Here is a 10529-nt window from a genome sequence, read left to right on the forward strand (position 1 = left end):
TGTGTGTGTGTGTGTGTGTGTGTGTGTGTGTGTGTGTGTGTGTGTGTGAGCACACACGTGTGTGCGCACCTTCCTGCACGTACAGGTACACACTTGTGTAGGCTGCATGTGGAAGCCATAGCACAAGTTTGCTTTTCTTCTGTAGATGCTTCCCATTGGTCTGGAACTCATTGCTTCAGCTAGGCTAGTGAACACCAGGAATTCACTTGTCTCCAGCTCCCCAGCACTGATTTTACAAACATACCCCATTGCATTGGAGTTGGTTTTGTTTTTATTTTTTATGTGATTCTGGGGCTTGAATGCACCTGTGATGCAGGCACTTCATCAGCTGAGCCTCTCCTCAGCTTCCCTCTGAAGACATGTTTCACCATTGTCCAACCCTGTGTAAGTCACAGCAGTGAGATGAGAGCGCCCCTCCCCCGGGCCCTCTCTCAGCGCATGGGATAAAGTTGTGAGCTGGACACCCTGCAGGTGCATTGCGCAGATGGACTCTAGAATGCTGTGAGAGGCAACCAGCACGCTCCGTGCTTGTTAGGCCAACGTCAGGGCTCCTCACTGGGGACAGTGTGCCGCTGAGTGTGCAAACCACGCCTGGATGAGCACTTTGGGTCAAAGTCTTTCTGAGGTACCTTGGTATTTCCCAACCCATGTAGACACTGTCTGCCCAGAACACCCTCCCCAGTGGTTGCTGTTGGCTGTGTAGAGTGGCCTGCTTGTCAATTCAAGGGAGTCGCTTTCCTGTCCCAAGCGCATCCATCATGCAAAGTGTCCATGGACCAAAGGAGTTGCTCAGTGTTCCCAGGCTTTGTGTCAGCAAGCCCTGAATTGGCTGAATGGTGCCGGGGGAGGCCACAGTGAAGGGACGTCCAGGCATTATCTCTTCCTGTATTGGGCTGGCCCAGGGCCCAGGCCTGCAACTGTGTTGCGTCTTGGCCTTCATAGCTGTGACAGATTTATTTCTTACTGAAGAATAGGCTCTGGCTATACCACAGAAGTCACCAATGCTCAGTAGCTGTAGGCTTGAGAGCTACCTTGATTTAAAGGGTTCCTCAGCAGGAACTTAGGCAGCGCTAGGGGGTGCTTGCCTGCAGTTATACAGAGTGACTTAGGTAGGTAGGTACCTCATATCCCCCATTGGCCTTCTTGGTTCATGCCTGCGGGATGAGTCTTGCAGCCATATGCCCTTCTCTCCTGCTCTCTCCCCAACGCAGCCTGGTGCAGTAAGAAGTCTGGGGGTGTTTGACTGCCAGGAATAATGTTCCATATTGACCATCTCTGAATAGCTCAAAAGATGGGACCAAAGTCACTTCCAGGGTCCCCTGTCCCCAAGATGCACCTTTCAGAGACTTGGTTTCTGTTTGTGAAGCTCTTTCTAGGCTTCTTTTCTTGGCCTGCTATGCCTTGTAATTTAGGGGTATAAATGGGGCTCAGAAAAAAAAAAAAACTTAGGTGGCAGCTGTTTTTGTTTCTGGAGCTCACTGTCTTTCTTCTGTTTTTGTTTTTTCAGTTGAAAGGTGTATTACTGATTGTAAAAAAGCATGGTGGGGAAGGGCCGAAGAGGTGACTCAGTAAGAGTGCTTGTTGTGGGGCTCAGAGGCTAAGAGCACTGGCTGCTCTTCCAGAGGTCCTGAGTTCAATTTCCAGCAACCACATGGTGGCTCATAACCATCTATAGTGAGATCTGGTGCCCTCTTCTGGCATGCAGGTGTACATGCAGACAGAACATTGTATACATAATAAATAAATAAAACTTTAAAAATAAAATAAAGAAGGCAGAAGTTTCTTTTAAAAAAAGAAAAAGAAAGAATGCTTGTTATGTACCCATGGACCTGAGTTCAAATCCCCAGCTAAACACAAGTTACCGACTCACCTGAAACCCCAGTGCTTATGGGAGCAGAGATTGCCATGGCTGGCTGGCTGACAGCAAGCTCCCGGGGCAGTGAGACCTCCTGTCTCAAAGAAATAAGGTAGAGAGCTATAGAGGGTAACGCATCCTCCTCTGGCCTCTCCATGTTTGCCCATGCTTAAGCACACACCTGAGCGTGGTGCACGCATGCAGCGCGCACACACACACACACACACACACACACACACTCAGAACAAACTTCACCAGTATCAGACCCATAGAATTGTATCTTTAAATTTTGTATTTGGGAAAGCAGGGCTGGAAATGGGGAGGCAGCCAGGCCTTCCCACTGTCATCCCTTCTTCCTGCCCAGTGACACTTGGGGCCTCCTTCCTAAACTGGCTGTGTGAGGTGATGTTTATTCCTGACTGTCTTTTCAGTCACCAGAAAAGGTCCTTGAGCCTGTCTAGCCTACACCCCCAGTAGCTGATTCTGGATTTATCATGTGTAGAAAATCCCATGTCTTGCATCTCCATGACCCTTTTTAGCCTCAGTAGCATCTGAAGTGTCTTTCCTTCACCTCCCTAGTGACATCCAAATATCTCTGTTAGTGCCTCTGTCATCCCTATTTTAGTGCTTAGCTCATTCTCTCATCTGTCCTTGCTGCTAAAAAAAGAAGAAAAGAAAACTAGCCATTTTGCAAAGCCAGGGTTGCAGGAGAACAAGGCCAGGGGCCAGCTCCCAGGGACGAATGTCTTGAGGAAAGGAATGTGAACTCAGTGTCTCTAGCCTCTTGCTTATGGTTTCAGAGTGAAACTGCTTGGGCAGAGGGTACAGGGCATGTAGGCTCTCTCTCACTGACATTTGGCATATTTTGCTGCTGGCCTCTGTTATTTCTCTTATACTGCTTTGGTCCCAGTGTTTAGACATCCCTGTGGAATGACAGGCCATGAAGCTGGCTCGGGGTGCGCCAGCTACCTAACAGCTCTTCCAGTTTGTCCAGAAAGTGGAGGTGACAGAGCAGAGTGATTGCCACCCACAGGAGGGCCTAGCTTCAAGTTCAAATCCTAATACTTGTGTTTATCAGTTTGTGACACTGAGGAGGTTTGTTACGCTTTTGGAACTTCAGTTTCCTCATTTGTAAAATGGGGTTGCTACTAGTTCTTCCTCACAGAAATGGTTGTGAAGATTAAATGGGACTAGGCATGTCCCAGGCTTAGTTAGCACTGAGCTTGACATTTGGTGAGGCTCGAAATAGCGTTGTTTATTAATACCCCATGGCAATACTACCCCTTGGAATGTAGGGTCTGAGAGTCATTAAATAACCACCTGCTGCCTTCTCTCTGCAGGGTATCAAAAAGCCATTCACCGAGGTAATCCGAGCCAACATTGGGGATGCCCATGCTATGGGCCAGCAGCCAATCACCTTCCTCCGTCAGGTGAGCCAGCCCATGGCCCTCTGGGGGCCCTGAACTAGAACCTGGGAGGGATCAGTACAGTGAGCTCCAGCATCCCTCAAAGATGGACCATAGAAGTAGCAGCTATTTCAGGTGCCTGTTGTCCTCTCTCTCTCTCTCTCTCTCTCTCTCTCTCTCTCTCTCTCTCTCAGCAATTCCCATTCCAAATGTTATAGCAAAAATACTTTAACCCATTTTGGGTTTGGTCTGGGATAGGATGCTTCCAAGAAGGCTCTTTCCTATAGTGTTCAGTGTGGGGTCCTGACAGAAGAGCTTCGGTGAGGATGTTCATGTTTGTATGTGGGACAGAGGTGCAAGCCCAGTGGGACAAGAGGAGGTACACCAGGGTGATAATACAGCCCAGAGGGAACCCCTGAGCGGCTAGCTGCCCTTATGCAAGTGGAAATTGTCAGGGTGCCTTGGAGGCAGGTGGAGGTCTTCCTCAAGCCCAGCAAAAGGCACAGGTTAGAGCAGCCACTGCCACCTGCCCTCAGTTACCTCCAGTATAACTCAGCTCCCTCAGAAGGGCTCTAGTTGATGGCGGGTTTCCGGGTTTATGTCTGAACATCATTGACAAAACATTGCGAGGGCTAACAACACAGGGCCAGGGAAAGGGAAAACGTGGTCAGAAAATGCCACTGTTAAGCCTGAACAGGAGGAGACTGAGCTATGGAAAGCTTTTTCCTGGAGAAGGATTGGGCCTGTTTTGGACCGAAATAACAATAGTCCTATTTGTGTAACAAACTTTGAAAGTGGGCAGCGTGTTCCCTTTTTCTTGCCTGTGCCACCACCTGTGTCAGAAGTGACCCAGAGGGAGCTTCCCTCATCTTGTCCTTTGGGTCAGAGAGCTGTTGGGGGCTAGAAGGCCCTTGTATAACAGAGGAGAATATTCCTGGCCTGAGGAATGCCCTGCAAGCACTGTTGCTGAGTTTCAGAAGACTAGAGATGAGGGGATTAGGGCAGCAAACAGTAAGACGAGTGGAGGTAGTAGGAATGCCTGGGTCCTTGATTATCAGTAGAGGTTCCAGGTGTGGATCTGGGCTCCAGGTGTGAGTAGGCTCCCAACAATATTTACTTTTATAGGCTTCAAACTCCTCCCCAAAGTCGACCCAGGCCTGTGCCACAGCTGTTCTAACTTGTCATGCAGTGTGTCAGCTCCTTGTAGCCATCACCTGTCTCCTCTGATCTTCATAGTGCCTTTGGGGGAGGGGGAGCTAGGTTCTTGCTCATTACACAGAGGAAGGAAAGCCAAGAAGCCAGGTAGTCACCTGACCGGTATCAGCGCTCTGACCTGTTCTTCCCTTTGGTGAGCGTGGCTTGGTTTCCCAGCTGCCAGCTTTAGACAGGTATGCACCTGGTCACACAAAGCCCTCGTTAATCCTCTTGGGCTGTTTAGGGTGATTTTAAGTTACAGGGAGGAAAAGCCAGTCCAGCTTTCAGATCTGAAGATTAGGCCAGAAGAACACGATGAGAAGGCTTCAGGCTATGTGTCCTCAGGGGTCTTAAAGCCTTGTTCCCGTCAGTGAGATTTTGCTGCCCACTGAGGCCTGGTCCCCTGCCCAGGAGACCCTCTAGCTCCTCTGGTCCTGGATGTTTGGGTCCAGTGTTCTTCATGGATGAGCAGAGGCCAAGGCTGTGTAGGGTTCTCACGCTCCACCATGGCTCCTCTTTGCAGTGCAGCTTTCGAGTTGTCTTCTCGATGCAGCTTGGCCAGTGTCCTCTGTGCTAGGGTACCATACTGTAAGCTCACCTGTACCGTCTTTCTTTAGGTGATGGCACTCTGCACCTACCCAAATCTGCTAAACAGCCCCAGCTTCCCAGAAGATGCTAAGAAACGAGCCCGGCGGATCCTGCAGGCTTGTGGTGGAAACAGCTTGGGTGAGGCCCAACTTGCAAGGTCTTCCAGGATGTGAGATAAATGTGGGTTCAGGATGAGTCTGGGCCCTTCACCAAGCAAAGGGCTGTGAGGTGACTGTTGTGTGGAAGGTGGCAGATGCTCACCTTCACTCTCTGATTTTCTAAGGCAGTGGCATTCATGCCATCTTCTGGTGGCTCGGGTGCTTAAGTACAAGTACCTCGTTCTTCTGGCTTTGGGTTTGTTTAGGCCGACGGAAGTTTAGCTCAGTGACCAGCATTAGCATCAGGAGGCTAAATAGAAGGTCAGTTCCTAGCTTTGCTCAAGTTTCTTGTGTCTATGAAGTGGGTACTACTTGCTGAGGTCAGGAAGCAGCCAGCCTGCTTTGTTTAGCTTTCTTTAATTAAATTGTTCCCATTACCCCTTGAACCTTACCTCTGTTCCTTTTTGTGGAGAGCCCAGGCCCAGGCCCAGGCCCAGGCCCAAGCCCAGGCCCAGACCCAGCAATCTGACTCCTGATAGAGCGCCAAGTAGCTCTGGCTATGTGGAGGGAGGTCCTGGGATTTGACCCCTGTGGTTGTGAAAATGATATTCTTCCTCCCTACCCTGCTTAGAATCCAACTCTTGGCCTCTAGCTCTCTGTTCTCATCTCATTTTCTTTCCTGTTTATGTCCCCCGTCTTTCCCCTGAGTGCCTGCACAGCATATCTCAATCAAAAAACCAGTTTTCTTAAAGCTTTCTGTGCCCTAATATTCTGCGACCTAGAGCCAAGAGTAAGACATAGTTTTCTGAAGTCAGAAACAGCTCCTTGGTATCTGCCTCCCTTCGTGCTCCCCTCCCTCTTCTTCTGCTCTGTCCCTTGTTGTGGGCTCTGTGTTTGCCTGCTGGTCATGGCAGTTCTATCAGCACTCTTGATCTGGGCACTCTAGTGTCTCTTTGGTAGGGGCTAGTACCCCCTGCTTCCCTGCCTGGCAGTCTCAGCTCTGAGCCGTAGGCAGCATGTGTTACAGAGGCATTTCTTCTCGCGTACCCTCTGCCCAACACAGAGGCTAAATGCCTTTCTCAAAGACCCAGTGGCCCTGAGATCTCCAGGAGGTCCACTGGAGAGGCAGGCAGGGGAGGGGAATTTGTTTTACGTGTGTCTGTGTGTCTAACGTGAGGGGGGGGGAGGAAATGGACTTTTGTTCCCCCACTGAACCTCGTCTATTGATTTTTGTCCCTTTTTTTTCAGCTAGAGCTAGAGGGTGGGGTGGGAGGCTGTGTCTATGGAAGGGCTTTCTTGAGGTGCTATAGCAGGAGATCAGGACAGCATAAGAGTTCCGTGGCCTACCCTAGGCCCTGTCCCAGGGACTCGTGAATAGACTAGGGAAATGCGTTCTGAGCCTTCTTTCTCATCTTTATTTTGTTCCCACATCCTGCACTTAAAAGAAAGGCTGATGCGATGCTAGAGCCTCACGTTAGATGTAGAGGTAACCAGGCCCTGCTCACTGCAAGGGACAGTTAGTGTGGCCCCTCTTTAACAGGGGTGTTGAGGTCACTGTCAGCTGGGCCTTAGGCAGCCCAAACTGTTTCCTGCCGTAGGAGTAAAAGGAAGTGGGATGGGTCAGTGCACTCTAGGAGCATGCTGACTCAAGTACAAATGATTGAATATGCACATGAAGGTTGTTTTTTAATTTATGTATAGGGCATTTTGCCTGCATGTATGCCAGGGTTCCACTTGTGTCTGTGGAGGCAGGAAGAGAGCATTGGATCCCCTAGAACTGGAGGTACAGACAGTTATGTGCCGTCATGTGGGTGCTGAACCCAGGTCTTCTGGAAGAGCAGTCAGTGTTTTTAACCTCTGAGCCATCCCTCAGAGGTTAAATTAAGCCATCCCTTTAATTTTTAAGTTAAAAAAAAATTAAGCATATGTGTTTGTGCCTACTTTGTCTCTATGTGCCCCAGGTGTGTTCAGTGCCCATGGGGCCAGCAGGGCGTGTTGAATCACCCTAGAACTGGAGTCACAGGTGGTAGTGAGCCACCATATGGGTGCTGAGGATTGAATCTGGGTCCTCTGCAAGGACAGGAGGCCCTCTTAACTGCTAAGCTGTCTTTCTAGGCCCTGTGCATGAAATCTTAAAAGTTCACCTATGTTTTTCTCATGACCTTTAAAATCATTTTTCACTGGCTGGGCATGGTGACATACCCTTTAATTCCGGCAGTCAGGAGGCTGAGGCAGGCCAAGGCAGACAGAATTTGAGGCCAACCAGAGCTACATAGAGACCCTATCTCAAAAAAAAAAAAAAGTTTCTTTCTAGTGAGAAGTTGGGAGCTATGGAGCTGTCTCACCCACTCCAGACACGCATGTACCTGGTGCTGTGCCCCACACTGAGGGATGCAAGTGGGTGAGGTGAATGGGCTTTCTGTGCTCAGGGAGTGTGTTCCTACTTAGGAGACAAACACCAGCAATAATCAGGAGCTGGAGAGATAGATGGCTCAGCCTGAAGAACATGTCCTGCTTTTGTAGAAGACTGGAATTCAGTTCCCAGCACCCATGTTAGGCTGCTCACAACTACCTGTAACTCTTGCTCCTAGAGGGTCCAATACTTTTGTGTGTGCATACATGCAAACATAGATGCTTACCCACATATCTAATTCTTAAAAAAATAATTCCTGTGAATTTTATATATATGTGTCCTTCCCAGCTTTCGTGACTTACTGGATAAGAGGGAGAAAGCTGCAGGATTTCATCAGGGAGAGTTTAATTGACAGTGCACGCCTTTAATCTCAACACTGACATATCTCTGCAAGCTTGAGACCAGCCTGGTTTACATAGTGAGTTCCAGGACATCCAGGGCTACACAGAGAAACCCTGTTTCAAACAAACAAGCAAACAAAAAAACCAAAAGCCAAAAACAACAACAAAACACAGAAGGAAAAAAAGAGGACAGGTTAGCATGCAAACTCAAGAGGGGGATGGGCAGTTGGGAGTGGTGGTACACACGTGTAATCCCAGCACTCAGGAGGCAGAGGCAGGTGGATCGGTGTGAGTGCAAGCCCAGCCTAGTCTACAGAGTGAGTCCAGGACAGCTAGGTCTACACAGAGAAACCTTATCTCAAAAAACCAAGGAAAAGAAAAAAAAAAAAAAAGAGAGAGAAGTGTGGGTGAAAAAGAACTCACAGATGCACAACAGATAGTAGGACAGCAGGGGCAGAAACCTTGAGGTTCAGGACTGGGTGTGATCCAGCAAAAGAGGAGGGCTGGATTATTTAGGGTGGCTAGGGAATTTGGCAACGGTGATGTGCCAGTTTGTAAACTGGGAAGTAGTTGAGCACTCACTCAGGGAGGTGGCTTCTAAGCAGAGGTGTAAGGGGAAGGGGTCAGTGGTGGCTAGATGCTCCAGAGTCGGCCTCCAGCGTCTGCGTTGGTGCTTAGAGCTCTGAGCTATGTTGGAGAGTTAGTGCCAGCCCACTCTCTCCAGTTCTGTAGAACCATGTGCAGTCTGTAGAACACTGACTGAGGCAGGGAAAACCCATGTTGTCGTAAGACATGTCTATATCCCGGGTATGGGCACCGTTTGACACGTTGGAAGCTAGGGTAACGTAGCAGATACTCAGTAAACCCTGGGTGGAAGGATGAGCCCAAAGAAGTAGCTAAGCAGCTTGCCATAGTTCCAGAGCCCAGAGAGGTGGGAAAGAGGCCCTCCCTTAGTGTCCACAGCCATCTACCCCCCGTTAATTACATGGATAGAATCACACTCACTTTGTTGAACCAGACATCTTGCCTCTACTCATCACCTTGCTTGTTATCTTACAGGATCTTACAGTGCCAGCCAGGGTGTTAACTGTATCCGGGAAGACGTGGCAGCCTTTATCACAAGGAGAGATGGTGTGCCTGCAGACCCGGACAACATTTACCTGACCACTGGAGCTAGCGATGGTATTTCTGTATGTGCAAAGGCTTATTTATTTATTTATTTGGTTTTTCAAGACAGAGTTTCTCTGTGTAGCCTTGGCTGTCCTGGAACTCTCTTTGTTTTGTTTTGTTTGTTTGTTGTCTTGTTTTTGTTTTTCGAGACAGGGATTCTTTGTGGAGCCCTGGTTGTCCTGGATTCACTTTGTAGAGCAGGCTAGTCTTGGAACTCAGAGATTCGACATCTGCCTGCCTCTGCCTCCCGAGTGCTGGGATTGCAGGCATGCACTACCATGTCTGGCTCTGGAACTCTCTTTGTAGACCAAGCTGGCCTTGAACTCACAGAGATTCACCTGCTCCTGCTTCCCGAGTGCTGGGATTAAAGGCATGCTCCACCACAACCATTGGTTGTCCATTCTTACCTCAGTGTTCACTAGAGTGAAGAATGGCCTTGCAAGTTAGGGCCCAAGTGTTTGAAGTTAGGGCCAGGCAGGAGAGAGCCTCAGTGGGCAGCGTGGGCCACCTGCTGATACCCCTGTCCCAGTAGCTTCTAGTTCCTGATAGTGTCCATGATCCTGGCTGGATACAACTGCAGCTTCAGTGTCCCTCCAGAGGATCCACCCACAGGTCCAGCTGGCGAGGAGCTGTAGGAATCTTGAGAGTCCTGACCAGCCTCTCTGTTGCTCAGCACATATCAGTGGCCTTCCTCAGGCAGGAATTGTGCTAGGTGCTGGGGAAACCAGGTTCATCACTTGTTCTCTGTCTACATGCCAATGTTATGACAGAATAGCACTAACACCACATATATAAAACTCAATTCATGAGTTTTCAGTTTCTGTTCTATAGTGAAGAGCAAGATTTAAAAAAAAAAATGCTGTAATAGCAGCAGGAGCTATAGAAGACTCTTCTGAAAAAGACTAAAAAGATGCAGGAATGGATTGGGGAAGGTGGGAAAGGAGGTGGCTTCTGAGCTAAAGATAGGTATATGCAAAGATCTTGGTCTGGAAAGAGGCCTCGTGCTTGGAAATGAAGTCGAGGTAGGTGAGCTCAAACAGTGAGGGAAAGTTACCAAAAACAGGGCCAGGAAGCAAGTAATGGCTGAGTTCTATAGGGCGTAGAAGCCATGCTAAGGATTTAGATCATCCTAAGAATAGAGAACATTGGCACTTTGGTAAGGGAGGGGAGTCCACGTGATTCAATCACTATTCAGTTTATCTTTGGCCAGAACGAGCCAAATAACACTTAAATGAAGGAGCACTTAGGCGATGAGCAAGAGCTGTTTCCTGCTGGGGTCAGTCAGCAGTGGCACAAGGTACGTAGACTAGAATCATCGGTTATGTGGCTGAAGAGTCTGCATGATGACATGAGGGTAGGTGGGCTAGAATCAGTGGCTGCGTGGCTGTAGAGTCTGCTGAGGCTTTTGTTACATGGACTAGAATCAGTGGCTGCGTGGCTGTAGAGTCTGCTGGGGCTTTTGTT

At 49.0% G+C, this 10529-nt stretch overlaps 1 protein-coding gene across 6 annotated transcripts in view; it reads left to right on the plus strand.

The window, feature by feature from the left end:
- Nucleotides 1-10529, plus strand: part of Gpt2 (glutamic--pyruvic transaminase 2) — a 35569-nt gene that overhangs the window by 8205 nt on the left and 16835 nt on the right. For all 6 annotated transcript variants that reach the window (XM_055620811.1, XM_055620814.1, XM_055620812.1 and 3 more), the window contains 3 exons: nucleotides 3196-3285; nucleotides 5073-5181; nucleotides 8955-9085. In XM_055620811.1, the coding sequence (XP_055476786.1) occupies nucleotides 3196-3285; nucleotides 5073-5181; nucleotides 8955-9085 (330 nt within the window). The remainder of the gene's footprint in view (nucleotides 1-3195; nucleotides 3286-5072; nucleotides 5182-8954; nucleotides 9086-10529) is intronic.

This window comes from Psammomys obesus, unplaced genomic scaffold (genome assembly GCF_907164565.1).
Source record: "Psammomys obesus unplaced genomic scaffold, mPsaObe1.curated_primary_1811, whole genome shotgun sequence".
Lineage (NCBI taxonomy): Eukaryota > Metazoa > Chordata > Mammalia > Rodentia > Muridae > Psammomys > Psammomys obesus.